This window comes from Castanea sativa, chromosome 9 (genome assembly GCF_040712315.1).
Source record: "Castanea sativa cultivar Marrone di Chiusa Pesio chromosome 9, ASM4071231v1".
NCBI lineage: Eukaryota > Viridiplantae > Streptophyta > Magnoliopsida > Fagales > Fagaceae > Castanea > Castanea sativa.
In genome coordinates, this window is record NC_134021.1 from 19185759 (window position 1) to 19207110 (window position 21352).

Below are 21352 nucleotides of genomic sequence, written 5' to 3' on the forward strand. Positions count from 1 at the left end.
TTAAAAAAATAAAGACAAGAAACTGCATAGAAATCAAAATGCTCTCCATGTACCTAACCTTGGCCTTGTTTTTATCTGGTTCAGAAAGAATCCCCTCACCAAGAAAGATCTTCAAACCAATAATTTCAGCAGCTCAGGTGCCTACAGGTTAAGAAAGCTTAAAGAAGGTATTAGAGATCAGGCAAAATGTGTCTTAAGGCTCGCTTCAAAATAACTTGATATGAATTCCCTTAAAGCCAGGGCCTGTTCAAGACATAGATAAGTGAATAGGAAGTGAAGTATGAACGAAACCAATGACCAAAGGCAGAGGAGTTGAGAACACTGCCTTGCCCAGACCATAATCACTGTTAGAATTGATTTTCGTAGTGCATTCCTTAGACATCAATAGCAACAAAGCCGGAAAGAAAGGAGTCTAAAATTTTTTTATTCCTTGTCAATGGGACAACTAAATTCATCACATATAAAATCACTTTGGGCTACACACCACAATGAATCATGAAACTATGGACGACTTTGTGAGTGAAACTGATTACACAAAAATCCTATATTACCACACTAAAACAAACACCCTACAAAGAAACGAGGCGAAAAGAGACCACCAAAAAAAAAAAAGAGAAAAAAGGTGTGACTGGAAGAATTTCTGAATACAGGAATTGAACTTGAATATGAATGGTAGTTGGATGATGGTGGAAGCTTGTACAAACTGTGGGAGTCAAGGCGCATATTCACTTTCGAGGACTGGTTGTGTTCTTGTCACCGTTGCAGCAGGAGCTTTTGTATCCCCAATCATGGTCATATGCAGGGCTTCTCCTACATCTGCAGCCCTCTCCATCTGTTGCATTTTCTTCCTGTTCTTGTACTTCTGTGCCCACAGAACCAGGAATGCTAATAACGCCAACAATGCTAATCCACCCAGCACAGATCCCACAATTATCCCAACTTTTGAACTCTTCTTCTTTTCTTCAACACCTGGTGGTCCAGGAGGAGTTTCACCACTTGGTGTAGGAGAAATTGGCGCTGGAGAAGGAGCAATAGACTCAACCACAATAGAGAAATGCCCTTGTTGAATTGTTGAACACGTATTAACTGATGTCAGATTACTGATATTGACCTGACCTTTTAAGTCAAACCAAGCACACTTATGAACAAACCCATTGGGGGCTAATTGCACATCTGGAAATTTAATCGATATGGGAGCACTGGTTGCCGTAATATTCAATTCTTGTAAATTTGTAGCAAACAGATTTGATGCATCATAAGCAAGAAGACCCAACACTGGAGTTAAGTGTGTGTAACCAGGCACTGTGTAATACCTCATAGACCAATTGCCCAAGTTCTGGTAGACCAAAACAAGTCTCTCCACATACGGCTTCTCACTAACTCCCATGGGAATCACAAACTCTTTGTACATTGGAACACCTTTTCTGTATAAGCTACCACTCCTGAGCCTCATTGCTGAAATCTTGATCCCAGTCAAATTTGGGGGAACCATCCCATCAAAGGGAATGCCGGTCTTTGGATGACGAAAAGCTGTGTAAGCATAGCCTTGGAGCAGCGCATCCAGAGCACGGGCGGAAATTGCTGAAGGGGCAGTAATAGATTGAGCCCTAAGAACCGGCAGCCGGAAGAACCACACCAGAATAATAAGCATCGAGAGACTTCGAAGAAGAAGCCCCATCGATGCTGCTTTGGAATATTTAACAAAATTCAACTCAATGCCACTGAAAATTTGACCTGGTAAAATCCCCCAGAGTGTATCCAGATAGTCCACACCAAAATAAATATCTACTTTTAATAGTTCAGATCCAAAGAATAATAACTGAAATACGGAAATCTTTGGAAATAAGCTCGAAAATCATTGGTCTCAGCTCAGCCTTGTAAATCTCATATACTTTGGAGTCACGTCTGTATATAATAAATGAAAAACAACGGGTAGTGGAAGAGTATAAAGACAAAATATATTCTCAGTTGGGGTGGCTGAGATTGTTTAAAGCGGCTTTGAAGGTTTCAACCGTTGCAAACCCCTCAGTAGCCTCAGCCTCAGAATACCTTTATCTCCCTTTTGGAATTTGGAATCCTTGTAAAAGAAGCTCTCAAAGACTTGGGAAGAATCTTTTCTTAAATATTTCATTTCTCCGAAAACCTGATTCCTCGCCATTTCCCCATTAACACCAGATTAAACCAAACAATAATTGAGATTAAAGGCAAAGCTAAAAATATATTCACTTAACAGAGAAATCTTCTTCTTCAAGGCTCAAACGGTCACACCAAAAAACAAAAAACCAAAACCAAAACCCAGACCCCCAAGAAGTAAATACTGCAATAAAATTTCTATATTTGGACCACGAAGAATCAAATGAAATTAAATACCTGATCTTTGTAAGGATTAGGATGATGGGGTTTCAGTGGAAAACCCTAAATCTTCGCCAAGGTGTCAGGGACCCAACAACAATGTCCAACCAAAGTACCTTTTTTTTTTTTTGTTTACTCTCTCACTAAGCAAAACATGCAAAACCCAAATCCTCTTTCACATAAAAACCGCCAATGGTAACGATTTTTGAAGACCCCAAAATCAATTACCCACCAGAAAACGCATAAATCAGCAGAATCTTCATTCACCTTTTGGGGCAAAAGATCACAGAAAACTAACACCGACCCATTTCAACAGAGTTCTCAGACAGCCTGCATTTTGACAAAATTTGAAAGACAACTCAGAGACAGGCGTAGTTGGTGCTGATTATCAAAGAGTAGACAAGAGATCCAAAGCTTTTCCACAAAAAACACTGTTGGTGCTTGTCTTTACCTGCTGTGCCGAAAAAAGCTCGTGATGTAATGGAAATGGGTGAGAGCGAAGTGAGTGAGTTTTGAGAGTCAAATAAAAGACCAGATGAGAAATGGGTTTCCAACTTTCAATTAAGGAAGTTAGAAAGACAGAATTTTTGGTGAGAAAATTAAGAATCTCATAAGAGGAAAAAGATAAGCCTCTGGGATGCAGATGGCCAGGCCAGCAGAGATGGACCGGTGTGGAAGTGAATATAGAAAAATAATGACACACTCACACACATAAAGGCAAGTAAAGAACCCGAGATTAGCATATTTTATAGTTTATACTAATTTATTACATTCTTTTACTACTCCTATATTGCTTTTGATTTTTTTCATTTTTTGACATCTAGCTACCACTGTAGCACAACATAACAATGTCTTTGGACCGTGCCTATAAACCCTTTTCGTTTACTCTTCATTCTCTCAATTATTAATTCATGCATACCTTTATTAAAAAAAAAAAAATCCCTATAGTGGTAATAAAACAAGTATTTTTAATGTATAAGTGTTTATGGGGTGTGGGGGGCAAGAGTCAGGATTCAAGTCTCTAAGAAGGAGTTTCACATACATATACACTTAGATTAGGTTAGAGTAGAATTCTATCATGTATATATAATAAATAAATAAATAAAAAAACCCTTATAACTAAGTTGACTATTTAGCATCTTCTCAAAAAAATAAATAAAAAGTTGACAATTTAACATCTTTTGGTAATTTTGAAGGAGTTAATTAAGATTCAAATTCAATTAAAACTATCGATTTAACCCAAAAAAGAAAAAGAAAATTACTTTTGAGATTTAAGTACTCCTTTGGAAATAGATTTACTATTTTCTTTGCTTTTCTTCAAAAGGCATAGGGTTACATGACAAATCATTTTACATTATAGGTATGTTATGTAAGTAATACTTATCTTATGCATATATAGGTTATATGCGGATTTCATAGTTGTGTAAAATAAAAAATTATCTTCTAAGACAGTTTTATGAGATTACTCTCTATAACTCTATGCACATGGGATCCAAATATGTTGTAAGATAGTAGTATCATGACACGCTCTAATGACTAATGAGATTCCACATTAGGTGGAACTTATATGTTTTTTTTTTTAATAAATCAAAAAACCTGTATGTTGTGAAAGGTACAATGCATATGTATAATGTATGAGATACATTTTTGTTATATAATATAAGAGTATTTAAAGTTACCAAATTAAATTAAAATACAGGATTATATTCATTTTTTAGAGGATTACTATTTTTTCATTGTATTAAATTTAATTTTTCTTTGAAAATATAACAATGCTTGTGCTGTACATCAATGTGTTTAAATTTAATTGCAAAATGTAAGGTACAACATATAAGAAAGTAAGAAGTTATACCTAAATTTTATTCATTTTTTAAATGGAAAATGTTAAAATTATTACTATAAAATATTTACAAATTGATGTAATAATGAATGAGATTGTTATCATTTTAACAGCATAATAAATAACTATTGAATTACCTCTTTGTGATTAGTAACGCATAAATTTGTAAGGCACATAATCCATATTGAGTAACATTGTAATGTGAACGTGGGTTCAAAAATCTTTGCCATGCCGTAACATTGTAATGTGAATGTGGGTTCAAAAATCTTTGCCATGCCAAAATTCAATTAATATATTTACTTAATGGCAAAGGCAAACAATAATCAATTCAATCATCATATACATTGAAATTTGCAGCTTTTAACATTCCGTGCCTGTGTTTTTATATGTACCGACGTCTACCACTTTTGTATGTTGAGCTGAAATAAGCAACTATTTGTGTAGTAGAGAGAAGAGTAGTCTTTGTTTTGTTTCCACTTTCCACTATGAACTGTGAGCCAACAGTTTTATTACACTATCCACCAACAAGATATTGTTCCGAGCAACTGGTCCACAAAATACAGCCTTTTCACATTTCATTTTCTCAAATGAAACACACAACTCACAAGTCACAACGCATGTTGCCAAGCTTCAGATTTATGCACTTATTTTCAATTCTACGAACAAAGTCTAATATTTTCAATTTTTTTTTCAAAGAAGTATTGGATTTTTGTGGATCTTATAAATCTTATGCTCTCATATGACATTATCCATAGCATAGGTAAGAATAAGATCACCTTTTTTTCTTTTGTTACGGTTCCCTTTAACAACAATTTTTAAATTTTTTTTGGTAATTTTTTTTTTGCAACTTTATATTTTTTTTCAGCTTTATAAGCTATGGGGCCAGTTTCATAGAGCGAAAAAAATATTAAAATAAATTTTAGAGCTACTTTTATGATTTTTTTTTATCTATCAATTTTTTTTACTAAGTGAAACCCACATTAGGGAACCGATAGGTGCTTGTTAACATTTCCTTTTTTTTCTTTTTCAAAATTATAGAATTATTTCTGGACATGAACAAATACTACTATGATTTAATCTTCTAAAAAGTCCCTTATTCTCTATGACAGCTTGGAAAGATTTTAGAAGAACTTTTTGGAAAAAAATAGGTAAGTAGTTGTACTAAATACGCCATAGAGTAAAAGCAACAAAAGTGTACATTTATGATTTGATAACATATTATAATGTTGTAAGTAATGATAAAAAAATAAACAATAAGAAATTCAATTTTAGGACCTACGTGTGTAATCTGTATAACATAGAAATTTATTCTTAATTGACATCTAATTAAGGAGCATCAAGGTCAGACATAGAGGTAGAATATTATTAGGTGGTGTTACAATTTCTATTATGCTCCTTTTGTTGTTGAGTAAGTTTGTTGAAAATAAGAAAAATGTACAATTCCTATTAAAAATTATCCTCAATTTCACCTCAAAATGATACCAAATTTCAATATGATTGATGTCACTCAAGTTTACTTTATAAGACTTACAAATTTATGTGTTAATTTAAAAAAAATATATATATATATAAATAATTAATCCAATCATTTATTTATATTTGTTATGTTGCTGAAGTAGTATTATTACATTCATTTTCATATTAATATTTTTTTATATATATAAATAATTAATCCAATCATTTATTTATATTTGTTATGTTGCTAAAGTAGTATTATTACATTCATTTTCATATTAATATTTTTTTATATATATAAATAATTAATCCAATCATTTATTTATATTTGTTATGTTGCTGAAGTAGTATTATTACATTCATTTTCATATTAATTTTTTTATATTAAAATTGGTAGTAATTTTAATTTTTTTGGAAAACAATATTTTCTATCTATTCTTACATATTTCCTTTAAAAAAAGTTGTTACATACTTATATGTGCTATATTTAAACATTTACTTATTACACTATAGTTATTTATGAGTATTTATTTAGTATGTTATTAAACCGACATAATAAATTATAATAGCTCTGTTAGGTTTTGGTTATTTATTTATTTTTCCTATGTTTGTGCTTGCATTCTTTTTTTCTTTGGTGTGGAAAAACATAAGAGTAAAAGAGAATAAGCAAATTAACATCTGAAGCTTTGTGGGTTCTAGTTAGCTCAACTGGTAAAGTCTTTGATGGTTGTATAAGAGATCTGAGGTTCAATCCTCGCTTACACTAAAAACTGATTGATGTCTTGATCTGATGATAAAGAGCTATTATTAGGAGCGGATGCCATAGGTTGAAACTCTTTCAAAAAAACAAAAAAAAACATATGAAGCTCTATGTCCACACAAGAAGAAGGATTCTAAGAGGGAAGGAATTGCTTTTTATTTTATTTTATAAGAGAGTATATAACTATTGTGATTCATTCTCAAAGATATATCGGGCCTTACTTTTGAGACTAGCCCAAAAAACAAAAGTCTATGACTTTTTGTAAAAATACCAAAGCCCATGAATTTGTACCAATAATAAAGGTGAGACCGTGAGAGTGAGTGTTAAACCAATGAGCCCCAAGGATTATATTTTGAGAGCAAAAGTGGCAAACATACCCATTTTTCTGACTCGTTCAAGGGCCTTTGGATCTGAACACAAAGAATATATATGGTTTTGGATTTTAATAAACGATGCCAGCTCATAGGATCTGACTCATGCATGAAATAATATGGAATAGGTGATAGGTCCACAGTTGCTAAGGTACGCCGTATGCACATGCCTGCGCATTTGTGGAGTCATTGACATTTGAGTCACCTGCCCAAACGGCTATTGTGGAAAACTTTTTCCTTGAAAAATCTCTGCCTGCACTGCCATTTCCCAAAGCAAAAGTATAGATCATACGTGGTACATGGCATGGTGTGAAAACTGAAAACTGCAATATGAATGACTGGTAATGGAATCGTGGGATGTAAAGTTTTTTTTTTTGTTTTGAGAAACGGATGTAAAGTTATGCGTCGTGATGGAATAGGCAAATGACCATTTGGACCCCTTTATTACATCAAACTATCAATTTTCAATTTTTTTTTTCTATTTATGAAATCAATTTTCAATTAATTTATTTGCAAGCGTACACGGTTTTCATCAACAATTAAAGTCTACATTTAATTTCTCTACGGACATTCACACCATGAGGTGACAATTGGTGAGTGATAAACATAAATCCACCATGCTACTAAAATTTGTTACATAAGCTTTTTTTTTTTTTTTTTGGCTCTACAATTTGTTTCATAAATCAATAAAAGCAAACATAGAAAATGGGTTGGGCTAATCAGGTTTGGGTTAAAAACATATCATCTTAAATAAACAAATAAAGAAATGAACAAAAATAAATACAAAAATTCTTGGGTCTTGGCCTCATGTGTCAATCCGTTTTAACTCCAAACAAAAAATCTCGGATTCAAGTTGAGTATTTTCTTTTGAGTTTATGTCGTATTATTGGATAAGAGTCCAGGTTTAATTTTGTCATGTCTAAATATAAGTGTTATCAATAATGAGGCAAAATAACAATAATATTGTTTTATAGCAAATCATATCAACAATTATAAAAAATGCTATCTCTCTAGCGTTAAAATTATTTCCTCCAGCCCCACATTAAAAATGTAAAGGACCACTTGTTCATGGTTCATACGTTTTATACCAACCAGGAATTGGGTAAGCTCGTGATGCCTTAAAGTCGCTTGCTAATTGTGTGTGTATGTTGTGAAAGGCCATTTTGTTTTTTGCTGTCTTCTTGGGCCCATGTCTCCATAGTGCAATTAGATCAGTTGCTTCCAGCTTAACTCCACAATTACCTAGCTAATCTTTCCCCCTTTCTAATTTTTTTTTCATGGTTATACATGTTGTAAAAGATGTTCAATGGGTTTGTGAGGGCATAAAACTCGGTCTTATTGAATTCAAGTTATTGAAATTGAGAGAAGACAAATAATGGATAATAAATAGTATGTTTTGCTGGCTAAAATCTCTATTAATCTATTATTCGTAGTATGTTTAGCTGGCTAAAATCTCCATTAATCTATTATTCGTTTGCTCATATAGTCATATGGTAATGTTTTCATCCACTCCAAAAGAGAGGAAACAAGTAAAAAGGAAACAAAAAAAAGTGCAAAACAATCTGATGGCGTAGCTGTCCTTCACGAGATATTTAACGGGTCTACAACTACAATAGTGGGAAAGGCCCAAAAAAAAAAAACTCTAAAAGCCGAGACGGAGCTAGAAATTTTGGTTTGAAGGGGCCAAGTTACGACACTAATATATTTATCAAGATAACTCCGCACATGCATATATATACACACCCACTTTTTTATTATATACACACACACTCACACACACACATGTATATATACACACATTTTTTATTTGATAAGTTATATCTATGTATATATATATATATATACACACACACACACACACACACACCCAACAACAATAAAAAAAAAACTTAGTATTTTTAATCAAAATTATATTTGATGGCGATCTTTCATAAAATAAAATTCATTTTTACCATTTTCATAGTGAAATTCTTAAAAAGTATTATTTTCAATACAAATTATCAAATTTTATACTTTTTTTTTTTTTTGGTAAACAGGGGATTTCATTAAGAACTAAGAAACAAAAACAGGTTCAAAGCAAAACCTGGTACAAGACAAGCCACGACAATCTGCCTCCAAACAAGAAATTAAGTCCACAAGCGGACTGGGAAAAGACATAAAATCAAAATCTAAATTAAGGCCTAAATTGGCTAGACGGCCAGCACTTCTGTTAGCTTCCCTAAAAACATGTCTGATGCTTGATTAGGGGATCTAGTTAACCAAAAGCCTGTAGTCCTCCATAATAGAAGACACCACAGTGTTTGACTTGGTTTGGAGATTAAAGGCATCAACAATAGCTTTTGCATCTAATTCAATAATGACTACCTGGACATTTAGCTGATGACACAATAGAAGACCATCTTGGAAAGCCCATAACTCGACGGTGAAGCTATTGGCTATGCCTATTCTTCTAGCAAAACCCCCAATCCAATTCCCATTCTCATCTCTTAAAAGACCGCCACCTCCAGCCTAACCTGGGTTCCCCAAGGATGCTCCATCTACATTTAATTTCATCTAGCCATTACTTGGTTTTTCCCACCTGATTTGCTTCATGATCCTGTGCTTGGAAATCAACGGCCTGCTAGCACAGTAAGTGTATACTCCACTGCTTTATAGACAATGTCAACATCAATTCTTGGATTCAACCTCTTGTTCTCAAAAACTAACTGATTCCTACCTTTCCAAATCAACCACGCTGCAAACATAAACACTTGATTCCACGGTGCATGACCTGAAACATGTTTCTTTTTTGACGTGCAATTGGCTGGCAGCCAGTCCTGAAGATTAGAAGAGAAGAAGGTATTGTCTGACTGCTGCACACCCAACTGGTGCTAGATTTTCTTAACCACATGGCAGTCACGAAGAGCATGAATTATGGATTCGGGCCTGCTGAGACAGTGGGGACAGGTAGTATCAACTAACATACCCCTTGCTTGTAAGCACTCCTTGACACCTATACTCTGATGCATGCATTTCCATAGGAAAACTTGAATCTTGGGCAAGGTGTCTAACTTCCATATCCATCTTCCTTGGAACTTCGGAACAGGCAGGGGGTCAATAGCAAGGAGATACGCAATCCTGAGATCAAAGGAACCTCTTGGGGAAGGCTTCCAAGCCAATCTGTCTTCGTTCCTCATAACATACGATATGGGGGTGACTTGTAATTCCTTTTTGACTTCCTCAGGGAGCTCTAGATTGAGCAACTCCCACCTCCAACCTCCCAAATCTGCAACATCCCTAATTCTAAGATTGGAGGATTCATCAGTAAGAGGGCCTTGGATGATGTTTCTTAGGATACCCAAGTTTGACCAACTATCATGCCAAAAACTAAGGCTACTTTCATACCCAGGGATCCATTTAATTCCTTTCCTGAATATTTCGTCTCCTTTTTTCATGCGCTTCCAAGTACGAGAACAAGGAAGGTTGACTTCATTTTTGGAATTTAAACTCTGATGAGTGCAATACTTTAATCTCAGCACTTTAGCCCATTGAGACTCACCCTCCGTATGGAATCTCCAATTCAACTTGGCAAGCAGTGTCGTGTTCCTGCCCTTAGCAGTTTGTAAGCCTAAGCCCCCTACATCCTTAGGGGTAGTGACCTTTCTCACCCTACCCAATGCATACTCTGCTTGGTACTAGTGGAATTCCACAAGAAATTCCTATTCACCTGATCAATGCCGTCCAAAATCTTCCTTGGCAGAAGGTTACTTTGCATCACATACGCTGGTATAGCTAAAGTAGAAGTTTGTATTAAACCAGATCGACCAGCCATGGAAAGAAGATTTGCTTTCCAACCAGCAAGTTTCTTCTTAACCTTCTCAAGCACAAAATTAAAATCTTGGTTGGAAGCTCCACGATGCTTCATGGGAAAACCAAGATACCTACCCAAATTGGGTGTTGATTGGAATCCAAGAATATCACACAATGCATCCCTGTGATCTTTTTCCAAATTGGGAGAAAAAAAAGACCCTGGATTTGGCCTCACTGATGGTCTGCCCCGATTGACTACAAAACTCATCCAATACTTCTCTAATTGTTACACAATTTTCGGGGTTCGCCTTTGCAAATAAAACCAGATCTTCGGTGAAGAAAAGATGAGAAAAAACAGGTCCGCTTCTAGAGGCTTTAACAAGATTCCAAGATTTTACGGTACACTTTCTTGAATTAATTGACCTAAGTAGTCCATACACATGATGAATATGTAAGAAGAGAGAGGGTCTCCTAGTCTTATTCCTCTAGTGGGTATGAAAGTGTCTAGAGCCCCTCCATTAAAGAGAATAGAGGTTGAAACAGTCGAGATGCAGCTCATAATTAGCTGGATTAGATTCCTGGGCAGATTGAAACGGATCAATGTATCTCTAATGAAACTCCACTCTAGCTTATCATAAGCTTTTTCCAAGTCAATCTTTAAAGCCATATAGCCTCCTCTCCCTTTGGTCTTCTCCATAGAATGTATAATCTCTAGGACAATAATTGCATTATCGACCCCTCTTCTTCCGAGAACAAAAGCCGCCTAACACGGGGCTATAAGCTTATCTAAATACGGCCTCAGCCTTCCAACTATGATTTTGGTGATAATTTTGTAGACCGAGTTGCAAAGACTTATAGGTCGGTAATTACCAATAGTTTCCGGGCTTTGGATCTTTGGAATGAGGACAATACTTGTGCTGTTTAAGTACTCGGGAATTTTTCTTTGAAGGAAAACTTGCTTAACTTCTTCCTTAACTGAATTTCCCACCGTGAGCCAAAATCTCTGAAAGAAGCCGGCATGTAACCCATCTGGTCCTAGGGCCTTAAAGGCCTTTAGAGACCATAAGGCAGCAGTAATCTCTTCATCAGACACTGGGATTTCAAGGCTATTTTTCTCTTCCTTTGTGAGCCTAATCTGCCACTGGGTCCACTTTTCGTTGTGCCACTTAGCCTCTACTTGAGAGGTGGAGTATAACTTAATAAACCCTTCTCCGAAGTGGCTCATGACCTCCCTTTCCTCCGTGATCTAATCCCCCACCTCATTTTTTATTGCAGCAATCATATTCCTTTTTCTTCTAGCAAGAGTGGAAACATGATAGAACGAAGTATTCCGGTCTCCTAATACCATCTAGTAAACTCTAGACTTTAATGCCCACAATTCAGCTTCTTGGTCAAGAACTACCTCAAGATCTTTTTGTAACTGGTTTTCCAAATCAATTAGTGAGGAGGTTGGATTAGCTACTACAGCCCGTTGAATTCCATTAAGCCACGCCATTAACCTCTTTTTTTTCTCAAAGATGTTCCCAAACTGGTTTTTGTTCCACTAAGTCGCTTCACTTGTGAATTTTTCAATTGATGTTGAAATATTTCTAGTGTTATTCCAGGCCCTCGTCACAACCCCAGGGAAAGAAGGATCAGATAACCAAAAGCTCTGAAATTTGAAGGGTCTATTCAGGTGAGTGCTTCGTCTAGGGGTAACCTCCATGAGAACTGGGCAATGATCAGAGTGGCATCGAGTTAAATGAGTTACTCTAGCCTCTGGGTATACAAGGCACCAGCTCGGATTTGTGAAAAAACGGTCAATTCTCTCTTGAATTAAATTATTCAGGTCCTTCCTGTTTGTCCACGTGTACCTAGGTCCAGTGAATCCCATGTCTACCATATTACATTTATCCAGGCAGTCTTTGAATAAGAGGGATCTCGAAATACTAACTGGTCTTCCACCAAATTTATCCTCTCCCAACAGGGGTTCATTAAAGTCTCTGGCTATCACCCATGGTTTATTATAGAGACCTGTAACCTTTTTTAAATTTTGCCACAAAATACACCTCTCTGCATTCCTAGGACTAGCATACGCAGCAGAAAATATCCAAGAAAGGTTAGAAGCAAGTACCTTTACTTCTACGTGAATTTCCTGCACCGTATTTGCCAGCTGCACGACCTCCACGAGATCAGTGTTCCAAAGTAGCCATAAACCTCCAGACAACCCGATAGTTTCCGTGTGAATGGCGCCATCGAATGGAAGTATATTCGTGATTTCCTTAGCTCTTTCTCCACCAAGTCTGGTCTCCATAACCACTAAGATGGTCGGGTTGTGATTTCTAGCCAACTCTCTAACATGGTGCTAAAAATTAGGCTTCAGCACGCCCCTACTATTCTAAATTATGATATTCATTAATAAGGACTGCATCAGAGGAGAGCACACATTAGGGGAAGGCATGAGCTTCGCCTTCCTCCTCATAATCCATATCTCCGCCATGGCAAGGTGGCGGTTCTCCATCACCGTGGCGATCTGCTTCTTTAGCATCCTCTTTTTCAATTGTGATTCCATTGGGTCTTCCACGCACAGTATCGGAGCATTCGGGAGTAGTGGTGTCACCCTCCATCCCATTCTCCTTTCCTCCTCCCATTTTGGGCCGTCTGTCCGAAGCACCCACCTTATGTTCAACATCCATCCCCAAATCAAGACCAGTACTGGTAGACAGCCCACCCTCACACTTCCTTTCGTCAAAGGGACGAACAAATTTCAAGCTTTCATCAACCGTTGATCGGACCTCTCCAACACATGCGTCGGCTGCACCTCTATTTCTGCTATTACCGCTACTGGCGTTTCCGCGACCTTTCCTTTGGGGTTGATTACTCATCTCACCATTGGTGGTGGTTGAGAAGAGAAAAGGAGTGCTCGGATCGAACCCAACGTTCTCTTTGCTGAGAATCTTAGGAATTTGAGAAGTACAACTAAATGGAGGCTTACTACTTCCAGAGGCGTCTTTGTTACTTGTGGTTGCAGCCCTATTCCTTGCAATTACTTTTTTGCCCTTAACTGATGGGCTACACTGGGCTTCTGAACTAAAATTATTCTTTCCTATCTCACTCCCAACACTGCCGTTTGGGCCCAACTTAGCATCCTCAGGACCCACGGCCCCTTAGTTATCTACATTCCCCCATACCACATTGACGTGGTTTAAATATTTTCTATTATAAGAACTACGCTACTCACTATTCGTGGTTGATTTTGTGGGGTCTGTGGCTTGCAACTCCTTTCTGGTCCCCCTTTGTCCTGCTTTTCTACGTGCCATTACCATCCACGACCCGTACAGGTCCTCGTCAGGTTTTGCTCCACTACCCTCTGCTGTACCATTTCCTGCTTTAGTCCAGGTTGTCTCATGCAAGCTGTGTGAGCTTGTACTATTTTCTTGTGAGCTGGGAACCTCCTTCTCCGGTGATGACTCAGCTCGCCGGACTGTGTATGGGTAGTTCTCCTTCTTGTGGCTAATTCTACCACACGAAAAACAAAGTTTATTTATGCCCTCATACGCTACCGCTTGTTCAAACTTACCGATGAGGATTGTGTTTATGAGCGGCTTCCTAACATCAACCTGGATACAAAGTCTGGCATACTTTCCCCGTGACTCCAAAGCAGTGTGCGTGTCTATTCTCAGCACCTTTCCAATGGCTTCCCCTATTTGTTTCAAAACTTCAGCCTCATAAAGCTCAATGGGCAAATCATACACACCCAAACCGCGATGGCCGAGACATTTGCCACTGTCGGTTTAAAAAACGGCTCCCACAGCCTTATGGAGAGGAAATGTTCTCCTATAAACCATGGACCCCTTCTTAGCACCGCCTCCATGTCCTCTTTTGCCGAAAACTTGGTTAGGTAGAAATCATTCCCTAAATCCACACAGTCCAATCTCCCATTGGGTTTCCACAGTTGCATGAACTTATTTTGTATAAAGTTGTAGCCTATTTTCCTCCCATATAGTTTGACAATCAGTGCCTTCGACCATGGACCTCTAATGCAAATCTTTGTTTCCTTCGTAAGTTTTACTGCTGCCAGACCCTCGCGTAGACCAAAAACCTCATCATTTGAATCGGCATCATCTTCCATTTGATCAGAGAAGTCAAAAGCTTGAGCATAGGCTCCTGGTATTTCTCCTACTAACTTATCCTCAAAAGATTTGTTGGGCAGAGTCCAATCTTTCTGGCTACGTGGAGAATGCCCATTTTCACTTGAAACTTCATTAAAATCTGCATGATGTAAATCCTTTACCTTTTTTGTGCTTCTTGACAGTTCAGCTTCCTCCTCCTTGGAGAGAGTGTGAAGCTTAAAGCGGGCGTCCATTATTTTTTATTTTTTATTTTTTTTTCCAAGACTCCTTTTATCAAATTTTATACTAAAGTTAGTAAAAAAAATCTTTCAATTAAACTAATGCAGTTTTCAAAAATTGATCCAAAACTTGGGGGAATAAGTTAAGCTACGAACATATTTGAAGTGATCTTGCTCTAACCCATTATGTGGCAACTAAATAGACATTTCATGTGTTGTATTAGTGACAATATTTTTTTTTAACGAGTCAATAACTTGTTAATCTCCACATAACGAGTTGAAAGAGATAGATTCAAACATGTTTGGTGTCAAACTTTATCAAATATTTTACAAATATAAGAGCACTAATTATTGAAACAACTATAAGATTATGCATTCAATGCCACTGCATGCACCATATAAACGTGTCATTCTTGATTTCTTCATTGATTTTTACACTTGATAATTCGTAATTCTCCACTCATGATTAGAAACCATAATTTACAAAGACATATATGCGTGTGTGTTTTATAAAAAAAATAAGAATTAGATTATAAGAAAATATATTTTTTAGTCTTTTGCTAGTATCTTAGAGCTACCTTTATGGAATTATTCCCTGTAATAGCCTAGTGTGTGTGGGATGAGAGAATTGCACACGCCCAAGAGAATAGTTAATTACTTGAAAAGGTTGGTCAAATACTCGAAAAGGTCTCCAAATATCCTTATTTAGTATAGTCAAATATTCAAAAAAGTTAGTCAAATACTCAAAGAGGTCTAAAATATCCTTATTTATTATATATATGATAAATAATGAGAGATGGATTTGAGGTTGATACCATAACCAAATGATATATTACTTTACCATGTAGCCAATATTAGTTAGTGGACAACCCGAAATTATAGATGAGACCATACACGAGTCACATTCATGTATACTATACCATTTTTATCCCAATAGCCTCTCAAAGGTTCTTCTATTTTTTAAGTAAAAGTTAATAATTTACATTTGTTATAATTCAGGATATTTTCCAATTATAAAAAAAAAACTTGTAAAATAATTAGTCAAACCCAATAACCAAAAAAAAAAAAAAACCGTTGAATGACAACTTCAATTTAGGAGTACTACAAAATTTGTTAAAAAAAAAAACCAAAAGAATTTATAAATTTATAGTTCAGATTGAATTTTGAAAAAACCAATAGAAAAGTGTTCCTATTTTGTAGACAATATTGTACACGGAAGTTAAAGATGTATTTTTACCAAATTATCCTTCAGCTTTATCTTTACTTAAATGTAGACTGTAGGAGGATTTTGGAACAAAAATAATGTCCCATCCAAACAGGAGAAACCTTTTAAATAATAGTATAGATAAATGTTATTGACAACCATTCATCCTTTTAGACAGGGGCGGAGGTAAGTAATAGGGTGGGGGGTTTGAAATTTTTTATAATATATATAATTATTTTATATTTTTAAAATTTAGCATACAAAAATAAGAGTTGGCCCCCCCCATATAATTGAATCAGTCTAATGATGTTCTTAAAAAAAAAAATTGGTCTAATAGTTATAGAGATAACTTTATTTTTCTCAATTCTATCTTTTAGCTAAATAATTAATGTTATGTTTGGAAGTTTAGAGGGAGAGGAGAGTAGAGAGGAATTGTTATCCACTTATCTTCTACTTTATTTGGATGTTTTTAATAATAAATAAGGGAGAGGAGAATAATTAGTATTTTCATAGTTTGTGATTTTGTTAATATAGTAAGGGTAAATTTGGTAATTTATTTGGTTAAACATTTCTATGTTCTATTTTCCCTCCAAATCTCTCAAATTTGGGAAATTAAAAAGAGGGTTAGAAGTAGTTAGAATCCCTTCAAATCCCTCCTCTCATTCCTTAAAAATATCCAAATAAGGTAATTTAATTTACTCTCCATTCCTCTACTTTACTCTCTCTCCATTCAAATAAGCTATAAGGGTCCGGTTAACTTTCTCCTCCCAATTGATTAGGGTCCTTTTTTGTTGCTTGTGGTTTTAAGTTTTGAACTGTAGCTTTGGGATAATTTCAATAGTTTCTTATACAGGTAAAAATAAGTGGGATAAGGTGAAATTGGATTTAAAAAGGTCTTAAAAAGATGTACATAAATCAAATAAACTAAAATAAGTTATACCAAACAATTTCAACTTCTTTGATTATATTAAAAAATGGAACCATGAAATGTCAAGATTTGGATTACATATACTGTTTTGAGAATGAATGCTAGTTTCAATTTATTTTCTAACTTTTAAAAATATAATTTTTTTAAATGTGGTACCTAACAAAATGTTTATAAAAAGCTTTAATTTGAAGAAAAAAAAAATTGTTGTTTTTTAAATATGGTAAAGCTTTAATTTGAAGAAAAAAAATTGTTGTTTTTTAAATATGGTACCTAACTGTAAGTGCACAATTGCGCCTGGACCCAAAAACAAACGTGGGCTCAGGCCCAATGAGCCTTAAACAATGAAATTTGTAGAGTATGGGTTTGCAATCTAGTTTAGTGGTATTCGAAGCTTGATGAACAGGCTAGAATGTTACAGTATTTGCAAACAATGGACGAATAGGGCAAATGAACCTCCTCGGACGTAAGCCGATGACGATTTATGTATTATTTCTCTTTTTCTTTCAAAGATTACAGTTCCTAGTCCTTGTCTAGTTCCTTGAACCTCCCTTTTTTCTTTACTCTCTTTTTCCTTTAAATACCTCTTCTCCTTCCCTCTTTATCCACGTTTCACACAAATCTTACCCTTAGATCATCTCCCCTACTTTCCACCACCTTCTTGAAGTCCTTAAACAATGGTCAGAAGGTCTATTCTACTGTTCAGTGGTCACTTCCCCATTAATGCGGCCAGGGAGGTTCAGGGAACTATATAAGGACTAAGAACTGTAATCTTTAAAAGAAAAAGAGAAATAATACATAAATCGTCCTCGGCTTACGTCCGAGGAGGTTTATTTGCCCTATTCGTCCATTATTTGCAAATACTGTAACATTCTAGCCTGTTCATCAAGTTTCGAATACCACTAAACTAGATTGCGAACTCACACTCTACAAATTTCATTGTTTAAGGCTCATTGGGCTTGAGCCCACGTTTGTTTTTGGGTCCAGGCGCAATTGTGCACTTACACTAACAACATTTAAAGAAATTTTTTTTGATAGGAACAAAATTGTATCTACATCTTTTTTTTTTTTGATGAACTGTCATATTTATATCTTGTGAAGCAGTTTTATAAACAACTTTTTATTTTATTTTATTTTTTGATACAAGATAGAATTTCTACTCTAGCCCAATCTAAGTGCTTATGTGTGTGAAGCTCCCTCCTATAGACTTGAACCCCGGCCCTTGCCGCCACACCACAAGCATTTATACTTGTATAGTGACCACCGCACCAAGGGGGAGCGGTGGTTAAACAACTTTTTATTTTAAATAGATTGTGGTTTAGTATCAAATTTCAATTCCTTTAGTACGATAATTAATGTATGGCTCATTTGGTACAATGGATTGATTGAATTGTCGGTAATGCATACATGCTACAGTTATAAAAGGGCACCGATGGAGCGATGTCATGGTATTAATTATTAAATATGAATAATGCTAAAGGTATAAATTATTTTATAAATTTTTTTACAAACTGCTAATGTGGTGAGTGATTATTGGTAAATGAAAAAATAATATTAATGGTGTGCCTAGATAAAAACCAATAAAGGTTGACCACATCAGTAGTTTGTAAAAATGTTGTACAATAATTTGTGACTGTAGCATTACTTATTAAATATTGCTGGCAAACATTTTAGGGTTTAGTCAGTATTTTTTTAATTGGATATGTCTTTTTATTTTAAATATACTATGGCAAGTGATAGTAGGTTTTAATCTCATCATTTTATTTAGTTAGTGGGTAACGTGATAGTCTTTTGTTAAAACAAAAAGAGATTTTGGTGAAAAAAGTATTGGAGATAAGCCTAATTCAATATATTATATTAATATATCATGTGCCTGATTAATAATAAATGTTTTTTTTTGTCTCAAAAAAAAAATAAAAAATGTTTTTTTAATGAATTTTAAGAATGAAAATGTAAAATTTTGAGATTTGAGATTTCGTAATTCTTAACTTTTTTATTTTTCTTTCCTCCTTATAAGTTATAACAAGCGCAAGGAGGGAGACTTCATCCAAATTCTCCATATTGAAACAAATAGATAATATCAATAAATTGTAACATTTATTTAACTTTTTTCAAAAATTGAGAATCAAGAGTTATTATAAGATGATACAAAAAAAAAAAAAAAAAAAAAAAAAAAAATATATATATATATATATATATATATATATATATATATATATATACTAATATTAATGATAATTCAATAGTTGGAGAGAGAAAATTTGAACCTTTAAAATATTTGTTAGAAATACTAGAATGTGCTAATTAGACTAGGAGACTCTTGACTTTTTTTTTTTTTTTTTGTTGAGAAATGAGACTCTTGACTTAAGTGCCTTAACATGCATGTTGTCTTTGTTCAAGTGATAAAAAGAGAATTAATTAAGAGTTAACTTAAGTTGTATTAAAAACAAATAAAGTCTGACTTTGAACTCCAATTATGCACAAATTTGCGAGCTTGATGATGCTTGAAGTTCAAAGTGTAGAGCTGAGTCTTGGATCAAGTGACCTATATATATGTAGTAGATAATTGTATCATGTTACAAAGTCGCACTGTTCACTCGTTGGAATTTGAGCGGTTCTTAAAAACTTAAAAAATAAAAATAAAAACAATAGTTTGTATTATTAAATCAATTCATATCTTTTTGTACAGATGCCTAAAGGAATGGAGGACATTTCTCCACCCAAATTCCTTCAGACTCTTTCAATAGGGCTGCTTTAGCCAAAACATGAGGTGCAAGCTTACAACCAGAATTAATAACATTGAAATTTGAAAACAACATTTCTAAATCCAGAAGCAATTTATGTCTCCAACCAGCAACCTGAACCCAGTCGGATAGATTAAATGGATAAATTCATTATTTCTTGATAGTTTAATTTTTATGAAAAATTGATAATTTAACATAGTATCAGAATAAGAAACCTTAGTTTAATCTCTTGTCGCACTACCTTACCTTCCATTTTAACAAAAACTTTCACATGTTGAGTCCCACCTAATAAAAGCAGCTTAGGTAGCCCACACATAAATGAATAATACAAATCTTCTGTATTATTTTTTGTGTTCCACTTAAAATTCTACCAGTCACAATTCGCCATATATTTATTATAAAATAGTCAAAGTTTAAAATGAAAAAAAACACATAACAAGTTATAATAGTAGAACATAAAGTGGTATAGAAGATTTATATTTTACGTGAAAGGGAGAAGAGTTAGTTTAAATGAATAAATTTATAATTTTCTAATAGTTTAAACTTTTAAAAGAATAAATAATTTAACACTATCCAACATGGCTGAGAGTGATTTAAAGCCGAAAACAGTGCAACATTCACAAGAAGTTTCTGCAAACCTAGATCAATGGCAAGCTGCAAAGCAAACAACACCATCAATTGATTCACATCACCATCAATTGACTACGATGTGCATAATCTGAGTTTGTTCCAAATATCAACATAATCCGTGGTGTGGTGTATACTATTGCCTAGTGATCAAATCTCTATCGGTGTGGTATCCTTTTGATCCCATGCATACTCGTTCATTGCGTGCATTCCAAATCATCCTTGCCGTGATAAATAGCTATCCATAGATTACTAAGACAAATATTTTAATTTTAGCAATCGGAGTAAGCTGCCAAATAGAGTGAGCAGCATTGCATGAATACAGGACATGAATAAACGTCAGTTGAAAGGGATCTTATAAAAATGGCCAACTTGATAGTTTTCCGCATATAACTATTTCTTACCATAAAATATAATCTATGTTTTATTTTTCGGAAAAACTTAAAAGAAGTGGACTGATGAACGGAATGTATAACAGTTTCAAATTTCTGAAATAAAGTTTTAAGACAAAAATAACAGTTGGGTTATATTTTAAGGACAAAAATAATATTTTAGCCATAAATTTATTATTGACGGTGAAGAGTTTACAAAATACATGAAGTGCTAGTTCTTTTAACTACAAGCTTTGCGCCAAATGGATTTTAGTTAGAGGTTCACATCGCTAGGACAAAATTCTCTCAAAAAAAAAAAAAACATCGCAAGGACAATACGTGCTTTGTCACACTCTTGCATTATATTTCATTTATATTTCATCATAATATCATAGCCGTGTTAAAAAATAATTCAATAATTGAGTCCCCCCACCCCCCCCAAAAAAAAATCTTGGGATTATAGCGTGCGTATATAATTTTAATTTTTAATTTTCTTATTCCATTAAAAAAAAATACCTTGTGAAGAAGTACATTTGTACATAAAAAAAAAAGATATTTTAAAAAGGTGTAAATAAATTGATGAT

General features: G+C 34.7%; 2 protein-coding genes across 2 annotated transcripts; both read right to left on the reverse strand.

Annotated features, from left to right (window-relative positions):
• Nucleotides 1–389: 389 nt before the first annotated feature.
• Nucleotides 390–3071, reverse strand: LOC142610683 (uncharacterized). Its single transcript, XM_075782570.1, has 3 exons — nucleotides 2804–3071; nucleotides 2371–2682; nucleotides 390–2143 (listed from the first exon to the last, which is right to left on the reverse strand). The coding sequence occupies exon 3, from the start codon at nucleotides 1676–1678 to the stop codon at nucleotides 713–715; it is 966 nt and encodes a 321-aa protein (XP_075638685.1). The 5' UTR covers nucleotides 1679–2143; nucleotides 2371–2682; nucleotides 2804–3071; the 3' UTR covers nucleotides 390–712.
• A 9039-nt stretch (nucleotides 3072–12110) lies between these two features.
• On the reverse strand, nucleotides 12111–12860 carry LOC142608874 (uncharacterized). Its single transcript, XM_075780532.1, has one exon. It carries the CDS (start codon nucleotides 12858–12860, stop codon nucleotides 12111–12113), a length of 750 nt encoding a protein of 249 aa, XP_075636647.1.
• Between the last annotated feature and the right edge of the window lie 8492 nt (nucleotides 12861–21352).